This window comes from Hetaerina americana, unplaced genomic scaffold (assembly GCF_022747635.1).
Source record: "Hetaerina americana unplaced genomic scaffold, ioHetAmer1.1.p SCAF_439, whole genome shotgun sequence".
In the NCBI taxonomy this organism is placed as follows: domain Eukaryota; kingdom Metazoa; phylum Arthropoda; class Insecta; order Odonata; family Calopterygidae; genus Hetaerina; species Hetaerina americana.
In genome coordinates, this window is record NW_027287029.1 from 50,840 (window position 1) to 71,773 (window position 20,934).

The 20,934-nt window shown below is 44.8% G+C and overlaps 1 protein-coding gene across 1 annotated transcript in view; it reads right to left on the reverse strand.

Annotated features, from left to right (window-relative positions):
• Nucleotides 1-20,934, reverse strand: part of LOC139692889 (AF4/FMR2 family member lilli-like) — a 106,847-nt gene that overhangs the window by 40,336 nt on the left and 45,577 nt on the right. The window contains exon 5 of the mRNA XM_071591198.1: nt 797-827. Coding sequence (XP_071447299.1) covers nt 797-827 — 31 coding nt within the window. The remainder of the gene's footprint in view (nt 1-796; nt 828-20,934) is intronic.

Here is a 20,934-nt window from a genome sequence, read left to right on the forward strand (position 1 = left end):
ATTGTGAGGGCAGAGATTCCGGGCGTTGGATTATGACATTTGCTGTGAACGTGACTTTGACCAAAATGACCAGCAGGAGAATTACAGCAGGAGGTTACCACCAGGAAAATTGCCTAATTGCAACGAGATTAATATAATAATAATAATATTCGAGCAATTAATGCAAAAACGCCGCCCCCCGGAGGCCAGTACCCCAGCATACTTCCAACAGTTGGCGTCACGAAGGGCTACCAAGAGAACTTGGGCCACTCTTTTGCGACCCCATAGGAAGGGCTCCCCTCCCGAACCCACCACTCAAATCCACTCCGCTAACGTGACATTTGATTCCTCCTTCCGATTCCCATCCAGTGGCCTGTTAAATAGTTGTTTAAATCATCTTTCATTTCGACGCCGCCTCACCATCACCATTTTGCGCTGCTTCGGAGGTTTAAAAAAAAAAAAAAACAAGAAGGCCTCTTTTAGTGAGATTAAGTCCCAGCAGTCATGCAATTTACCATAAAGAAATTCTCTCGGCATTTTCTTGGCCAAGAAATAGGTTCACGTTGGTGAAATAGACGGTTGATTAGCATCACCAAACCGGTCGCGCATTGGCAAATAACACGGTTATCAAAAACACGGTTGACAAGGGAAATCTGTACTGAAACATGGAGACATCTATGACGGTAGTGACGTAATTGAAGAGGAATATGCTGGAGCAATGGCACATGCCCTGGGCTCAGGGCGGGGTGCGCCGCTTCTATTTACTTCCCGAAGCATCACAATAAAAATAAACGAAACATTTCCTGTGGGTACTTACGATGATTGAGGAGTTGGCGCCACCACCCGCTCTGCAAAGAGAGAGAAAAATATTTTTTTCAGATTATTGGTTCAAAGAAGGAAAAAACATCAATAAATCAATGAATATGCAGTGCATTGATATGAGACACGCATTGACTGAGTGGGCAACAATAAGAGAAATGACAAAGAGAAAAAATTAAAACCAAGGTTCACATTTCATGAGAACATGAATGCCAATGAAGAAGTCCTTCCATTTCGTCATAGCCGCTACATTTTCATACATTAAACCATAATTACAACTAATTGCTCCACAGCAAAACAAGTTCCTCGAGTGAATAAATAAACAAGTGGGGAACACTAAGCGAGTGATCCGCAAAAAAATCAAATCATTTGCCATGGAAACGGGTATGTATTCGTACATGCATGGCAAATCTCGAGTGTTTCGCCACAATCAAGGTTAAACCACCTTTCGCAACAACGAATCCATCTTTGCTGGCATGAACTCAAGCATCTCACTGAATGCGATCGACTCTTTTATGACTCGCAGGGTTACATTTATTATCCACGGAAGCAAGTAATCCAATTCCTTCCCAGGTACAGATATCTCGATAAGATTGGAACATAAAAGTGAATGGAATTAATTTAGGCGTAAAATAACACGTAGAGTCGGAATCTTTCGCCAGCATCTAAACTTATAATGCACGGATTTATCTCGTGTGAATTTTTCATGACGACATAAACGATTTTAATCCATGTTATAAAGAGATCGCGCCGGAATCGACTACATGGGGCAAAGTGACCGGCATCAGCCGGGGCCTGCCTTTCATTTCGCTGCTTAAACACTTAGCGGCCGCTTTGTGGAGTGGTGACAAGAGGCGGATGCCGACCCCGGGAACGTCTAGCGAAGCCATAAGGCACCAGAGACGCCCTTCGATTGGTTCCAACGAGCGAAAGAAAAAAATTCAAAACCAATAGCGACCACTCTTGTTGTCTCTTTTCCCCTCGGCGGGCCTCCACATGCTCCGCACGCTACCCCGCAGGTACCGTACCGTGAAGTCCAAACGGCTGCTTTGCTATTGAATAAAAGATGGTGAGCGGCGGAGGACTGCTTAACTTCTGTTGACTCCCGGGATATATACAGTCTCCCTCCCTCATTTTGTGTCGGGGTTGTGCAATATACACGTCTACTAGACTCGACCCAGAGCAGAGGCCAAGTTTCCTCAACACGCAAAGCAATAAAAGGCGCACAAAGGCGACAACCAACACCTATTCCGGCCATCCAATCAAGCTCTCCCGATTTTCATGACGCGCGAGGTCAATCGAAGCTGTCGTGCTTCGGCAGCTTCGATTGACCCCGCTCCCCCCGGGAAAACTAAAGAGAAACTGCACCGTCGAGCCACATATCGTTCGACCATAGCCGTAAATAAAACACCCAGAAAATTAGGTGGCCCATTAATCAATCGCGCTTCTTGGGGATTGCGGAGAATTTTTTTGTCTTGAGATGGCTTAAGCATTATTTTTTAAGGAAGTGAATACTGGGCATCAGCACAATACAAAATGGTAAGCGTCTATATATGCACATGGAGAGAATTTTGAGAAGGATTCCTTGTGATAGGACGCTTAGAAATTCCCATTTTGGAGAGCATACGAGCCAAGAAAGTTTCCCATGCAAAAAATAACGAGGCATCATATCTCTGCCTCGTTGTTTGCGGCTCGATATTACACTTCCGTTTGTGATGTTTTCAGTCTCCTGGGGAAATTTTCTTGGGTTGCCATAGGTGTTCATATTACCTAGGAATCATATAGTCGAGTCATGAACAACACTAAAATATATTTCTTCAATACTTTCAGTAAACACGAATAGATTAATTGATATTACGTTTACAAGAAATAAAGAAGACCGAAACGCGTATTCTATTTGAAATTGATGTGTGCTTAAGACCGGATTCAACGAAATCCTCCCGATTCATAAGCACTTTAACAAAATTAAAAATCATTACTTTATTAAGATTGCTGATTAGTAATAATAACGTCACCTATTCTCACTTATTGTTGACTATAAACATATTTTTAGAAGAGTCGAGCTAATCGGTAAGGTAACGGCAGTTATAAAAGCAGGCACTCAGGTAAAAACAGCAAATTTCCAATTAACTGATCACTGTCAAATCACGCTGGTGAAGCAATGGTCAAATCAGGAAATCACTGTCGATCAAGCACTGATTTTTGTTGGTGAAATCTCAGGCCGAGTCTGATGAATGCGGCCCTCGGGAATTTTACCGTAATCGGTCCACTGCAGCCAACGAACTGTGAGTTTCGCCCTGCCCTACGCTCATTCTTATACTAAAACAAAGACGGAAAACAGATCCCATTTGATCTAGGAGTAAAGAAACAGATTCCTGGAAGTTGCCTCGATCCAACAGACAAAAGTGTACAGTTTCACGCAGGGTAGGGAAAAAAAGAACCCCCCACCCCCCGACTTCTTATTGACATTCCGTCGGTGCACCAACCTTCTCTCAGTCATCCCCCCCCCCGAACCCTCCGCCGCCGAAAACGGACGGTTACGGAGTTACGGCGAACAAATGAAATTCTCCCCTCCCCGCCCGGGCACGCACACCGCCGAATGCAACATGGATCCCATCGCTACCCATTCTGCGCGAACTTGAAACGACGGAATGGAATGAGGGGGGGGGGGTTGTTGATGGAGAAGGGAAAAAATCGTGCAGGGCCCCAGGGCCCATAATTGTGGGGAGAAAAAAGGAAAAAGATCTCCCTCCCCATCGAGCGGGGGCGGCGAAGGCATGTTCCACCGGCATCGCAGGGCGGGGGTGGATGATGGAAACGGGGTGTGAGAGGTTGTGTGGAGAGAAACGGCAAATAGGGGGGAGGTTTGGAACCCGGGGTTTCGGTGGAGTGAGTGCATCGCCCGTGAAGAGCTGTGCTGCGTTGGAATTACAAAGTGGGGAGGAGAGAGCAGAGGTCGGAGGGAGAGAGACAGAGGAAAAGAATACATTTCCACCCAAAACGGAGAGAGGCAGTCAGTCGTACGTTAAAAAACATTAAATAACAAAAAAGAAACCCTTCACACACACACACACACACGTGCGCGCGCGAAAGGAACACCACAACGCCAACGGTCATCGGTGAAACACACGACATTAAAATAGGAAGTGGAAAAAAACAAAAACGCAACGAGGAGGGAAGAGGGTGGAGACATTTCTGCGCCGGAAACGCCCCGCGGTGATATCGCGGATAGAACGTATGCGGTGAGATCTCCGACGGGTGAAAGACTTCTGGCAGAAAGGGATGGACGACAAAAACTAATAGTAATGATATATAAAAAAGGGGGGCCAAGGTGACGAAGGAGATGTATCATGAAACACGCCACCCTCCTCACCGACGTAGGGCGCACATTAGCGAGTGCCGCAGGAAGGAACATTGAAGCGCCCCATGTTAATTTCGCGACGAGCCGAAACGACGCATCAAAAATGGCGCAAATTTGTTGGCAAAATGGCGCATCCCCCGCGCTCCGTGCAAAGCCTCATCGTTATGGCGTCGAGTGCAGGATAAACAGCTCCGATGGCCGCCTGACTCCCCTTTGGTCGTCCCCGAAGGAGATTCCTCGCGCTGAACTCGGGAGGGAATTCGTTGCGACACACCCGGCGGCCGTAAATGGAGCTAATCTGAATTTAAGGCGAAGAAAAGACAAAGAGGGCATGTGGCAATCGTCTCCGGCGCCTCGTCCACGCCAACCATTCGAGGGGATACTCAAATGCACCATAAACTTGGGCGCAACAGTTTACAACAGCGTAATAACTGGGAACACGCTCTCCAACCTAATAATGCTCACCCCGGAACGTCTACTCCCAATGTCACACCAACGGCACGATATGACTTATGCATCGGAAGAGCCTTAATGCTTACCGGCTCCTTCAAACGTGAAGTCTCTAACAGCAGGAATATGTTTTCCACAAAACAGCAGAATGGAACTAAGAACAGAGAGGAACACCTGAGATCTGTCGCGCTGCTCTTAAAAGCTGAACGTCAATTCAGGCAGGCACTGGTTACCTATCGTACCACTTAACGAAAATGATCACTATTATTCGCAGAAATTCGCTTGCTGGAAATCCTACGCAGCTATGCCTACATATCCTAAATAATTTCGTTATTTGCTACGGAAACGATGCTTTACGGTTTTGAATCTGCGCAAACCGTAAAGAATTTTGCTTTACGGTTTGATCAGTTGTACCACAAAAACCAAAATCGAAATTCATCAGCTAATTTATTTTTCAAGGCCTGTCAGCCCAGTGGATACACCGCCGGGCTGCTGACCGTGGGGCCCGGGTACGATTCCAGGCGACACCTCTTGGGCACTATCAGCTTCACTTGCCGGGTACCATATCTTACTGGAAAACTATGGATGGCACCGGGAAAGGAAGTATGCTCTCCGACCCTGATGTGTGAATATAAATTTCCAGCGCAATTTCCCAAATGACCAATAACCAAAATAATAATAACCATTATTCTCCACGAGCCGAATTATTCTTTCCAAAAGATGTCTGTAGGGTCATTTACAAAAACACTCCTCGGCCAGGGTATTGAGTCAACGTAACTCGGGACAGACAGGTGAATAGGAACCTTAAAACAACAAACAAAGAGTTTCAGAATGCACGTTTCACAAACACACCCCCTCCATTTCAGGGGCAATTATAAAGATTACTCCTAAATATTATCACGCGGTTGGTCGAAACGCGACAACCAATGGAAGTCGTAGCGTACAAAGGATGTGCCACTGGATCAAACGGGCATTATTAGCTTCCGGTATGGCACGATTACATTTCCCACGCTACAGGTTAACGGTACGTTTTGGGTCCGCTGACCTTGTAAAAGTTTTCCCGACGGTCGCGTCGACACAGCGTTTACCTAGGCTTTGCACATACGAACGAGCAATACGGAGTCCCGTCAAATCCCGTACGGGAGCATGCCTCCGGTTTAAGTTTAAATATGCGTGGATTAAAAAAAGAAGGATGTCCCCGCGGACTCAAGCACGGGAGGAACGGGTTTGGAACGCACTTCGCAGTCCTCGACCCGGCCGGCCGATTTGACGCCACTTCCCGCAGTTCTGCCACACTTTCGGGCACGCGAGTGAGAGAGAGATATGAGAGAGAAAGCCTGGCCGCACTTTTACAACGGCTCTAATAATAGGCTGGTTAGCTACGGAAAGCACCGGTGCACAATGCAATGCACAAAACACTACCCCCGAATCACTGGACTACAAAAGGGGACAGAGAGTCGAGAGAGGACTGGACGAAGCAGTGCGGCCCCCTTTTTTTACACCCTCCCTCCTCCTCCCGGGAACCATTGCACCGAGTCGCGGAAACGGGGATCAAAAGGACCTTCGCGTGGAGTGAAATGCAAATAGGCTACCGCTTATCCAATCCTACCCCCTCCTCCCCTTCAACCCCCTTTGAAGGCTGGCCACGGCACCCGCTCAGAGGACGGGGAGGGGGTGGGGCATAAAAAAAACAAACAAGCCCACGCGGGAATCGCTTCCGCGGCGTACGATAAACAACGGGGTTCTCTTATAAACCCCTGAAACCACCCCCCTCACTCTGCCCTCCCCCTCCTCTTCCCTATGCCCCGCATGTTCTAAATGTCCTAACGCCATCTGAGGGAGGAGAGGGGGAGGGACTAACGAGGCGCGACGGTGCAGTGTTGGTACTCGGAACAAACCTCGTCAAAAGATTCGGCCAAAAGGGAAGCAAACTACGGAAACCACGGGGGGAGGTTATGGGGTGAGGGGGAAGGTAAAAAAAATTGAATCACGGGTACGCGATGGACGCGGCGGCGACTTCGGAATTGTTTGGTGGGAATGGGTGGACACACGTCGTAGTCTATCCGGTCACGATCCCCTCGGATTCTTTTTTGACACCAATAAATTTCCCGCCAATCATACTCGTCTTTTCGGGAACACTTCAATTAAAACAGCAACGGTAAAGATGAAAGGATCACCCGATTCCACAGAGAAATGTATGTGAAAAAATAAACGGGATTTCGGTTATAAAATTACCCTAATCGACTCTCGGGTCGTTTAAACAATTTTCTTCCTCTGCCGATTCACCAAGTCCCTGCTCAGACTCATGACGAAACCTTTTCACGAAGTGACGATCGATACGATTCTTTTTTCAATGCTCTACTCAATTTAAATCTCTAATAGCGTGCACCCAACAATGTATGTTGTTGTAGCATCGAAGTTTCTTCCGGTTATCTTAACGTGAATATCAAAGATCGTATCATATGAAATTAATAATCGACCAGGTCGAAGTGGAAATATTTGGGACTTAACTTGTGCTGTTAATGACTGAACAAAATACATCCGACATTTCTCAGTGCGACACGAGTTCAATTCACATTTTCACTACAAAAAGTTAATATGGTAATTAATTACATTGGTGGTATTTTTTTAGCACCAAGCGTTTCTGAACTGGCGGACGAAAAACAGGAAGGATGAGTTTACATAGAGGTTCATTGCGATATCCTAAGACCTGCTTTAAAGCCATTGTCGCTCTCTTTCATCCTAATAGGGGGGGCATACCTTTCTTCATAGACTTTTCCAATAGCATTTATTACTCTACGCAATGATTATATACTAGCGCGAATGGAAGTAGTTGTACGCGATTGATCACGTTTGCCAGGAACAAAAAGCTTAACACGCTGCACATCAAGGACTACGTATATTTAAAATGAAATACACGTACTTTTGAGCGCTCAGAATTTCTACGGTGGGACGAGGGCAATTCACTCTTTTACCCTTGAATGAGTCCATGGGGCTGTGAATCGCTGTGAGTCCCACTCATTAAATTTCCAAGTCAGAATCGAAAAATTATTTTCAGACTCCGCATCCGCGAGGAGAGAGATAGAGAGAACCGAAAGGTCTACTCTATTTCTTAATGAGCTTTTGCGGGAAGATTAAAATAATGAAAAAAACTAATTCGTACTGGAATCCACCACAGGCTTCCATCCAGCACAGGCTTAGGCTTGAGAAAGACTTTACGGCAAGATATCACTTCAAGAAATTAAGTGGGCCGTGTTAGAACCTCGTTTCACACTCTTCCTTTTCTTAAGAGCAATGACCTCTCTCTCTCTTTCTCCTTCCTAACCAACAAAGGATTTGATGGCGTTTGTTTCCGGTATTCAAGGGGTCAATATTGACAGAAAACATCGGGTTTCATGAGCTGCTGAACACAATAGGCACATTGGGTAGGGTCCCCCATACCACAAAGTTTCGACACGGATGGCCAAAATCCCGCCAAAATCGTGATTTTTTTTAAATAATGCCGTAGCAAATGATTAACGACTAAGGAAGTCAAGGCACATAATAAATAAAAAATAAAACCCCGCAAGAGTCTTTGAAAATTCGATTCAGTTAATAACAAACGCTTATAGATATACTTTTCCTGCGATTGTGGCTCAGCGCACCGACGCCGCCGGACAAACTCCCCGGGTAAAGTGACCCGACAAACGTTCCTCATTTGCTCGATTCTGACCCGCTGCACACCGCGTGCAAACTCAGGATTTAGAGGGAAATGAGGAAATTTATGAATGAATAATAATTCCGCCGGTCCAGCTTATTTATATAGTAATCAATGAGTGGCATGCAGAATTTAATGACACAACTCGTGTTGTTAGTACTAAGACAATGGCAAGCAAAATAAGGACACGTTTTTAAACCTTTCAACAGCCTTAATATCTGCACATGTTTCTAGTGGTTGTCTAAATCCCTTAAGACTTCACTGCGCAAACAATTATTTAGGAATTAATTAAATGCAATTGATTTAATAAGCAATAGATTTAACAGGCAATAGATTAAAAATACAATGGGCATGTGAATATATTAAATTATAAATACCATTCCTAAGGGGGATAATTTACTCAAATGCTGAAATACGCGCATGTTGACTATGGCTTTCACTACCACTACGACGCGCCCATACGTAATAAAATCAATTTTCTTTGTCTAAGCTTTCAAATTAAGTTCCATTTATGTACCATGAGGGATTGATATACTACTTATCGCTTTGCCTTATACGTCCTACACTTCGGTACTCACATTCCTTTAGACGAAATTAAAAAAAACAATAATGGGATAAAAATAGTTTTCGCCGGATGATTGCGACGGGAAGTTGAAATTTCATTTTTTCTAATTCTGACGTCCCGGAACGAAAAAAAAATACGTAGCAAGCACTATTCTTTCCTCCACTCTCACAACCACCACGGCCGTGTTATGTGGACCACAATACTCTCGTACGGCTCAAATCCGCAAGCCTGCCATCCGCGCGGGAGAAAATGCCACAGAGTTCCCCGAATAGCCTGCCAAGATAAGGCGCAGCACCCAACCAATTCTGCCGTACCATACACACCGCCATATTTCGAGAACATAAGTATTGTATCGCGTTAACGCAAGTATCGTGAATGAGGATGTGAATTAGGAAGGATGTAAGAAGCAGTTCACTTATCCTCGTCCCCATTTCTGTCGCTTTGGCGCGCGCGCCGCTCCGTGCAAAATAACACGTCCCTACGCCCCCCCCCCTCCGCCCCCAACCCATCCTCCCGACGCCGTAATGTACGAGATCTCGCGAGCTTAGGTGATTTGTCGCGTGGTGGAGTTGCAATGCGATCGATTTTTAAAGGAAGAGTGGAGAGCACTCACTCCCGCACGCGACACATCCATTTAATTAGAAGTACTGCGAAAACACCGGGATCGAATAAATCACGAGATGACATTGTTGAAAATTTTGAAAAAGCTTTTGTTGATAAAAGAGCATTGTTAATAAAAACTTTCATTAACATTCCATTCGCGAACAAATGTTAATTTTGTTAATGCATCTCTCAGTGTTTTTTTAGCCACAGTACGAAATTAAATACGACAAATTAATAATTTACTCACACTGACTAATTAACGTTATCAACTACACTTCTACTGCGTGTAGTTCACATCATAAATGAATTATTCTAAGGGCCAAAATACATATGTAGCATGCCTAACTTGAAAAATACTCATGCGTTATTGAAAATGAAATCGAGAAAATACAAACATATACGTAATGAGGATGATTACGGAGCAGTCAAGTCAATCACAAACTATTCAATTCGCAGGATTGCCATTAACCTCTAGTAACACAGTGAATCTATGATCATTGCGCCGAATACTGCAAATTGTGATCAATTTAATGCGGACGACTCATATTAAATACGCGTGGAACCCTAAAATAATTCATGCATACAGAGGGAAACTAATCTAGAGCATACACAAGAGACCTAATTCCCGCTACTGGCAACATTGGCAGGATGCAGGATTAAAAGTTAGGGCTGGATACCGAACGCACGAATTAACGGGGCAATCATACAGAAACACACAATGAAGGAACACACTCAAAGGAAAAAAAACACAACCTACCTTTAATATTTCAGTAGTCACAGCCACCTAATCATCGACAAACGAATAATTTCAGATGAAGGTAACCGAGGCCACAGAAATATTAAACGCGAACCGTTTTTTTTTCTATGGTGCGTTCCTTTGCTATGTATTTCTTTTCTGTGAGATATGCGGTGTGTGTGTATACATACACGTATACATATATATAAATATATATATACAAATATAAATATATACACACACACATATACATATATATATATACATATATATATATATTATTATAAGGTAATCTACCGGTTAAGGTAGGTTTTTCGATGGACACAACTACCAAACAAATATTTTGTGACTACTAACAAAACACAACCCTAAATTCTACTCTACACCAGGTCCCTCTTCATCTCTGAGTACTTTCTTCCGCCCTTCATCCCGTCCAACATCCCTATCCTGTTCCTTCCCTTTCCTCTTTTGCCCAACATTCTACCCTCTATCACAGTCTTCAACATCCCACTGCCGGTCAACACCCCCTTCATCCACTTTTCCTGCCTCCATAGGATTGCTCCCAACAAACCCCTCACTTCGCCCACCATACCAAGTACTTCCTCATTTGTTTTCTTCTCTGTCCATTTCACCTTCTCCATTCTTCTCCACACCCACATTTCAAAAGCCTCCAGTCTACGTCTATCCTCCTGCTTCAATGACCACGTTTCCGCGCCGTACATAGCTACGCTCCATATCAAAGTTTTTACGAGTCTTTTCTTAACATCCTTACTCAAAGTCCCCGTCATCAACTCCCTCCTCCTCGTGAAAGCCTCTTTGCCTAGCGCAATTCTTCTCCTTACGTCCCTACTACTTTGACCGTGTTGGTCCAAAACACTACCGAGATACGTAAACTGTTCTACCTGCTCTAGTTTTTGCCCTCCTATTTTAATGTTAAGCTTGCCCTTTTTCTTTCTAGAAAATCGCATAACCTTTGTTTTATTAATGTTGATTCTCATCCCATACCTGTCGCACTGAATTTCCAATTCACTCAGCAATGCTTGCAGCCCCTTGGCTGACTGACAAACTAAAGCTTGGTCATCAGCAAACCTAACTGATTTTACGAATTCCCCGCCCACTTTCATTCCTACCTCTAGTTCTTCCCATGCCTCTTTGATCATTTCCTCTGCATACAGGTTGAACAGCAACGGTGATAATGGGCAACCCTGCCTTACACCCCTTCCTAACACTGCCCATCCTGACTCCCCGTTTCCCACCCGCACCTGAGCAGTCTGAGACATGTACAGGTTGCGGATTAGCCTCCTTTCCCTCCAATCTATTCCTATTTTCTGCAATATACTCATTATTTTTTCCCAATTCACTCTATCAAACGCTTTTTCGAAATCTACGAAGCAGGCAAATACATCCTGGTTGTGTTCTATATTCCTCTCGATTAATAATCTCATTACTGCAATGGCATCACGCGTACCTCTCCCCTTCCTAAACCCAAACTGGTCATCCCCTAAGTAATCATTGGCCCTATTCTCTATCCTTTTGTTTATGGTCCTGAGAACAACTTTAGCTGCGTGGGATATCAAACTAATTGTCCTATAGTCCTCACATGCCGTGGCCTTTACCTTTTTCGGAATCGGAACTAAAACTGCTCTCACAAAGTCTTCCGGCCAGATTCCCTCCTCATAAATGCTACGGATCAGCCCATATAGCCTCTTCCTCCCACATTTTCCTAAGCATTTTAAAAGTTCCACGGGAATGTTATCTACCCCCACGGCCTTATTTAGTTTCATATCCCTTAATGCCCTTTCTATCTCATTGTCTAGTATGCCTGGACCTAAGCTGTCTTCCTCTACGTCATTTTCTTTTTCAATGTCTAACTTTGTTGGTCTAAGCTCCTTACTATACAGTTCTTCTATATACTCCTTCCATCTCTCTTGGATCTTTCTTGCGTCAACTATTACCTTACCCGCCTTATCTCTAACTGTTAGCAGAGCTTTCTTATTTCCCGATAACGATTTAACTTTGCTGTACAGCGCACCGATTTCACCCTTCCTCTGGAGACTTTCCATATCCTCGCACTGCGTCTTCCACCATGCGTCTTTTGCCTTATTTGTTGCCCGCCTCAATTTATTGTTCAATTCTTTGTACTTCATTTTGCCTAATTCTGTATTTTGCCTAATTCTATATATATATATATATATATATATATATATATATATATATATATACATACACTAATACATATACACACACATGTTAATACAGTTTTAGTTTAGCCAACCTCCGTAGACAACTTCTAATAAGTCTGCTGTTCGCGCATCGATTTATGTAGTCCGTTGTTAATCAGTGAACCTATGCATATTATGGACTATTTAACCGTAAAACCCAGCCATAATGAAGCAAATTTTTGACAGCAAATGTATTTTTTAATCGTTATCCAGTTTTTACTACATTGGGTTCAATAATTAGTATATATTGATTTTTCTCAACCTTTAACATCATACCGTTGTTGCCGAGTTTAGGTGAATGCAAACTTTCAGATTCCTTTTCCTGGAAAACCGATAAGCATGATTAAATCACAGTACAATGATCGAAGATCTACGACTCAGGTCGAAGATACTACTGGAACTAAGTATACAAGTACAAACGGAATGATACGAATATCAACAACCTATACTATGGATTACTCGGTGTCGAAGGTTCGGCAAAGGGAGCACATTCGTGGATTTTTCAAATGCTGAATAAATAAAGAATAAGAAAAACGGCAGCGAACATCACCCGAAGAATTTAGATCTTGGCTAGCTCCGTCTACGAACCTATGGGTAAATAGAAGCACAATTAAAATTGTGACAAATCGTTTAAGGAATGATTACGCAGTTGTTTCCGTGGTGCTAAAACAAATAAGGATTGTAACGAGAATTTCGCGAATCGTGTGCGAAAATAATATTCCTCGCAAAAGCGAACTGAACGAGAATATACCGCAATGTGGCGAATGGAATAGTCCCCATCCCAACGCAACAGTAAATATTGGAGATGACGTCGCGCTACACTCGGCAATAACGATCCGTTTAAGCGTGCGATTATCCACACGACACCTAAACATTGTTGTAAATATCACTAGCCTGCGGACAGCTATAATATAATCCACTGAGTTACCAAAGAGCATTCACTCCTGATAAAGGCGACCACCAAGCATTGAACTCGTGTTTTTCCGCCTGCCGGCCAGTTGGTCTACCATAAAGCCGAGTTAACGATCCAGCGGGAACTGGTCGCCTGCGAACGGTACCCTTCCACTACGCTACCAATCGAAAGTCAACTGGTCTCTTGGCAACGGTCGATAGCATAGCGCACCAGATTACATGAGGCCATTGTCAATGCGAGGTACAAAGGATTTTAAGAGAACGAATTGAAGCCGCAAGTTATGCTACCTCACTCCGATTATCATGGGAGTGGAAACATAGAGAGGGCTCCTAATCCATGAAACACAAATAAAAATACACGAACACCATACAACCTGCAGTAGACAACGCTTACGCGAGTAAAACGATAAAAACAACTGTAACTGAGTTTCACGGAAAAGGTCATGATGATAGCTCCTACACGCATCATAATTACTAAACGCTCCCATAAACACTTCAGGGTTTTTTTTTAACAAATACGGTTACCAATACATTCGATGAAAAGGATTCGTTTATGAACACTACGTCAAAAACTTAACTCCAATGGAGTCGACTTTTTTTTTGACTCGCCCAAAGTAACCGCTGAGAGATTATTCTCAATTTCCGGAACACGACCGCCAGTGTCACAAAAAAACCGGAGTTAAATGTAGAGCCGTGAAATAATTCGCGCCCACCCTTTCGTTTTAACATTGCACTTGAAACCTTAGGTTTCACGTTCGTTGACGTTAAAACCACCGCTTCGACGAAACAATCACCCCGAGCACGTATACGCGAGGACATTTCGAAAGCGCAACTAAAACGCGCGTCCCTTTCCCAAAATGGCCTAAGGAAACATTTCGAAGCGCGATAATCGGGGAGGGAAAAACTTCCTCCTCTAATTCAATGGTAGGAACCATTACGTCAGAAGAGCCTTCAATCATCAAGATGGGGAGGAGAAAAAATACATAATAAATTAAATACTCTCGGAATCAATCCAAAGAGAAGACGAACTCTATATATAAACCGCCGCTCTTCTACGTTGCTGAATAAAAGTCCCGCGACATTCTCGGAGTTCACAAAGCCAATGTGGAAGAAGACAACACAGACCGGTGGCGACCTGCCCCGACAACATGGCCGGCGCACAACAATAATAACAAACCAAACAAAATTTGAAACCTCCTCCCGTCTCCGGGGAACACGCGAAGTCGCGTGAGATGAGACATGGCACGGGGAGCGGGGAGGGAGGGAGGGAGAAAGAGAGGGAGAAAGAGAGGGACAGAGGTGAACGAAAAAAAACGAGCTTGAGAGGAGGAGGAGGAGGATTGGGAGCCGAGAGGGAGGGTGAGTGAGGTAGGGAGGAGTTGCAGAGGGAAAGGGAGAGAGAGCGGGTGGTAGAAAATTCTTTGGCCGAGACCCTGGGCGAGGAGGCTAAGTGGGTGGAGGGAGGAAGGCTACGCCGCATACTTAAAGAGGCGCCCCTCGGGTAGAGGCTTCCCGGACGGCAGCAGCAGCAGCGGGCAGAGAGAGAGAGAGAGAGAGAGAGAGGGAGGGAGAGAAGAGAGAGAATATAAGCAAGGACGAAACGAGCCCTCCGCGGGCACACGGCCGCCATTATCCATCCCCACGGCCCCCTGAGCCTACAACAAAACAGTGCGTGAGCGCCCCGGCGTGGACGCAATAGGCGTGCACGCGCGTGCACCATGGGACGCCGAACAAATAAAAGCGACCGCTCTTCCTCTCGGACCTGTTTCTCTTTCTCTCTCTCTCCCGATAAAGATTAGATGAGACGGTGACGTGGGCGTTTGTTGTAACACTTGGGGACGTGTGACCGACCTCTGGGACCTGCCTTTCCGCGGCTAACACGTTAATTTACAAGCTCTTGTTGTTTGCACAAATGAGAACCTTACAACGTTAGCAAATCCGTCGCAACCTAATATTTATCATTTGTAACAACATGACCTAGGGTGCTGGTCATACGTTGCATCCAATACTGTTTAAGAAAACTCGCAAACTGACTTTGCACTAAGGCTAACAGTAACTCATGTTGAGGGGAACGTAGTAAATGGAAACAAACTCGTCTGTACGAACTGGGCAGGATCGTACCTCATATAGCAGAATTCAATTTACGACCCCCCTGTAATTTCAGGTGATAGCCGACATTGCGACCGACTTAGCCGTCGGTCGCCTTCCCAAATAACTAATACTACAATAAAAGTGTCAACACTGAACTTGTAAACAATTTATAAGATAAGATATTTAAATTATTGACATTGCTTTTAATGCGACCGTTTGTGCAATACTTGCACGTGACTTGTAGCATTAAGGCCCCAATTTCTCTTATACACTGCACTTGTCGTATGAACGTTATGCTCTGCACAAGTCGACGTGAATGTCACGACAAATAGGATCGAAATATGTAATTAACGCTAATACGAGTAGAATAAACCTTGAGAAATTCATGATCCAAACATTCTTTTTGAACGGAGTAAAATGGATCACTTTTCATCCGGGGGATTTTCGCGTTAATGAAGTCCTTACCGGCGAGCGGCTTCCGCCTATAGGGAACGGGTGAGTCATGAAAAAAAATACAACTCGAATCATGACACTAAAATTGTCAACGCTTCCCGGGAGCGGAGGATTTTGCAAACGACGAAACGTGAGAAAATCGCCCGCATGCCGCCAAATGCGAAGAAATCCATTGCGAACCAAACGCTCGTGAGAACGGTGCGCACACACACACCGGTTTCTTTCCCAATCGCAGTCGAGCATCCTTGGCGAGCAATCGGAAGGTTGAATTTGAAGAACAAAAAAAAGGAAATACCTAAATAAACAAAAAAAAGAGAGAGGGGGAGACGGAGCGGCGTTACAAGTTTCTCGCATGTTTCCGATTACGTCAAGGGAGAGATCTATTAAAACCACCGCCTCCGCACATCGAGTTGTTTTTTTCCCCCACCGTTTCGTTCTCTTCTTTCGCCGCATTGCCTCCTCCCGAGCATTACCGCAATGCAAGAGTCCGGCCCGTTCATCGTTTATCGCCCTCGATCCTCACACTCGTTTTCCGGCAATCAGGCAGTCCAGGGGGTCGCGCCGCGGAAATAATCGCGGGGTGGGCAACAAAAACGTACGGGGAGTTGTCACATGTGAACACCAAACACAAGGTGGAAAGTGGGGGGAAGGGGGGGGGAAGGGTGCAGCATAGAAACACGCCAACATCCATTAAAAAAAATTGTGGATTTGGGGGGGGGGGGGCAGATATCTGGCCTCAGAGAGCCACTAGTGAAACCCATTGAGATGATCCCTTTTTTAAAGCGGGTTGAGGTGGGGGGAATGGACAAATGTTCGAATCCGAGCATTGTGGCATGATGTAAATTGAATATCACAATAGCTTGTACGTGTCGACTATGTGATTGTTAATGGAAGGAAACCCATTTTAAAAAGCAACAACGCATTTTCCGCGCATTTACATCCGGACCGTGATACTTTTCGTGATATTTTTACGGCCTGTCAACCTTCACCCTCCTCTTCGTCCTCATTTGAACCACATGGATGCTCACGGCGGTACGCATCGTATCGATTTCGTGACATCGATACGGACGCGAGGTCGAAAGCACACGACCTGCACCACCCAAGTGATACTTTCGACGCAATAGCTCTGACGGTGGAAATGGAATATCGCAGGAAACTCGATCGAAACCGCTCGATCAGCGAGCGGTGGCTCCATTTATACATCGCTTGAATTACGAGAATAAAGAGTAGAGTGCTCCTAGCCCACCGCACATTTTCTGCTGATAAAAAAATGAAACAATTCGCGGATGATTGGAATACTTGCAAACATTTTTTTTTTGGACCCCGGAAAGTCGCTTAATGGAAAACGGGAGGGGTGACACCTTCGAAACGGCAAAATTTGCGGAAAATCACGCAAATTTGATTACCAAATTACATTGGTTTCCCTTGAGTCCTTTCGAGTCTCTTCCCTATCGACATCTCCAAAGGTTTACTTTCTTTCTCAACTCTCGTCCACACGAGTGCTGGGAAAGTTCTTTCAAACGCATGACTTTTTTCCAAGGGACAAAAACAAGCTAGGTTATTAATGCGTTTTCGAAGTGCTGCGAGTTAATCGTTAAACCTCAACACTTTCGAAATATTCTCGGCGAAGGAAGCCCCCTTCTTCAGAATACCTCACTAATCACTCAGCTTTCGCGCGGAAAGGCAAATTGTCCAGTCATAGCGCTGGAAATTATTGGTTAACGAAATCTATGATGGGGAAACGTAAAAACAAACGAGTAACACACCAAATAGTGTCAAGGGAGGTGAGGGGGGAAAGGAGGGGAGTCATCCCTTTCCGTCAACTAAGAAACAATGCCCCCAATGCGGTCAAATGCTTCCCATCGGCAGAAATAAAAACCCGCGAAAGTTAATCCCGCCCAAAGGCTGCAGCGCCAATCAAAAACCACATTCCCACTTCCCGTCCTTGCGAGTGTCTCACACTGTCGACTGCATTCTCCCCGGGGCTATCGATTTGGTTTCCATGAAATTTCCCCAAGTTCAAGCGACCACGGCGACAGGCGACAGAAGAACTCTTGGGCCGCTTTTGTGCGGAAGGAGGATTATTCAATATAAGTGAATTGATTGCGCGACTCGCCAGCTATTCCAGCGCGCGCTAGGCTCTCCTTGAATGGATAATTCAAGCAAGGCTGCCGACGATCATATTATGTATTTACTTAGGCCCCCACCCGACGAAGGTCTCTTATGTTAACGAACAAAGAGTCCCTCTCTTTCTCACCCTATCACCTGCACGTGATGAATCATCCCATTCATCCCCAACCCTTTGCCTTGAGGGGGCGAGTGGCATAGCTCATTCCTTCGGCCTCTCTTCTTACGCTGTCGCCGCTGGATGGCGCCCTTCTGGAAGAACTCTTATCTTGTATCACAACAGAACTGCTAGTTCCGGACGTATTGTTGTACGTGACTTCTTCAGGTTAAAAATAATATTTTTGATCCGAGCGGAAATCGCCCCCGAGCATGCTTTATAATTAGTGAAATACTACCGTTAGCACCTCCTCATCGCTTATAATCGAAGCTTATACAGCTACAAGCTAAGTTTTTCGCCCAACAACCGATTCAACTTATGTTTTAAAGTCATAATAATAAGTTAAGGTGAATATTTCCACGTGTATTCTTCACGAAAGAGATATCTTCAACAAAGGGTATGGATAAACCACAATTTGGTAAATTTATGATTTCTGTTAATTGTGGCCAAAGAATAAGTTTTAATAAGGGGATAAGATCTGCTACTAACTAAAAAAACAATTTAATTTTGAAACTAAACACATCACTATTACGATAGTGGTGATTATGGTAATAATGAAAATATAAATAAAAACTGTCAGGAATCGACTTTCAATACGCCTTTCCTGCATTTCTCCTTCGAAACTAGTACCAGATTTTGGAAAAAATAATTACTTCATAGGCTGTTACCATGGGATGGAGAAAGAACGGCTGCTTTCATTTATTTCAGATAACGCGTCGAACAGCGGGTGTAGTCGCCGCTGCCGATTGGGCATTGGCTCTCCCAGAATACGTTATCCTTGAAACAAGCCGATAGAATTTGTTGCCTCAGGCGTAACTTTATGGAATTTGCATAACATATTGAAATGTAATAAAATAATTGACTTTGTAATTCCACACACTTTCCACCACAAAATTCCACACAAAAGTGTGTGGAATTACAAAGTCAATTATTTCATTACATTTCAATAAGTCGATAGAATATCAAGTGCTTTCGGATGGTCTCGGAACACTATCGCACAACGACATGCGCTTCTGAAGCACTTCCTCATAACATAAACACTTCACATCAACTATTTCCTCCCTCGACTCCTAACACTTCCTACATACCGCCCCACGTGACATCTACATCCCTGTTCTCTTCCTCAGCTTCCATCATTCAACCCCCCATCACGGCCTCTCACTCTTTCTCAACACCTCCCACATGCACTTATTTCTCCTTTGAATTTTCCCAATAACTTCCCCTCTTCCCTATGGACATTTCTTACTCTGCCATCCTTTTCACTTTCTCAAACCTAAACAATTATCCTTTTAATTCGCCCATCCTCTTTCCTCAAAAACCAGAAACTAGGAACCACACAACGTGTATTAACGAAAAAAGTACACCTTGTAATGAAGTCTCCACCATGTTGTCTTTATGACTTCACTGATAATCTCCGAAGTGAAATACTTCCTACACATGAACCACCGGAAAAAAATGGCATTTTCAGTATAAGTACATTCTTTCCTTCGCTTAATATATATTCCCGATTCTCTCGATTCCAAAAGCCTCCAGTAAAAGGGGAACCATTTCCAGGATTTTTCACATTCGGAGTTACAACAACCCGATGAATCGCAGGGGACGCCGAAGTATCTGGAAAAAAACCTTACTCCACTGCCTGGGCTACGTTTGTTTACCTCTCAAATCTCGTTTTCCATGAAAACAACCCCCGTATATAAAAATCGACCCTTCGCCGGGGCGGAGGATGGGGGGTTCAGAGGGAGAAGGGTTTCCCTCCGTATGTCGGGGAGTCCACAGGAACGACCCGATCGGATGGCGGGAAATTGAAGGCTCTTTTCGCCGAAACGGCAACTGTTGCCCGGCGACCCTCGGTGACGCAATGCCCGCACCCCCCCTCCTTCCGCCTCCGCTTGATATAGCCACTGAGCGTTCACGATGATTGACCCCGGGCCGAATCGATTACAGTCAATGATCTCCGCCGATTCTTAATTCATGTCTAGTGCCGAGGCGAGATTCTCAGACGGTGAGATTCGACCCCTTCAAACCGGCCCGCTTCTATGCCGTCTTTTTTTTCCCCTCTCGTCCTTCCATGGCTACCATGTGACCACGACGAGGTGGTTCCCCAGGAGCGTCACGGAACTCCTCTGAGAGCTCTCCTCCATACGGAACTAACTGGTGCGACTCACATCGCGGATGGCGCGCGCTTCCTCGAACTCTCCCCTCTCCAGAGGACGACGCGGCCTCGTTCTTGATCCAACTCGCTCGGAAACGCCGCCGTTCTAGCGGTCGTCCAAAATATAATGCGAATACGACGAAAACAACGTCAGGAGGGCGATAGCAAGGGAATTGCATTTAAAAAATTTCTCGTCAGTTTGCCTCGACTCAAGACGACGGAAAATGGATGATTGTGAAAAAAAACCGCTAGCCTTGGAAACAAAATTTTTCCCACGGCAGTGAAGACGACAGGACTCGAAGTGACGAGGATTAATTAGACTGGGGGATTCACGAAATGAGATCTGCTGAGGACAATGATCCGAAAGGAAGGACTCATTGGCCATTTTCCGAGGAAGTCATTCCGAAATAAGGCCCCAGTGGCACACGCGACAACCATGAGGTTTTGGTTCAGCCAACCGATTCCTTCCTTCCTTCAACAGTCCTGTGGATATTTTGCTTTCTTCGTAATCATCGACTTTTTAGATGGTCAAAAAATGAACAACTTCAGTACTGCACACACTAATCATCTACATATTCCTCAAGTTTCTGACAAATACATTTCCTACAAA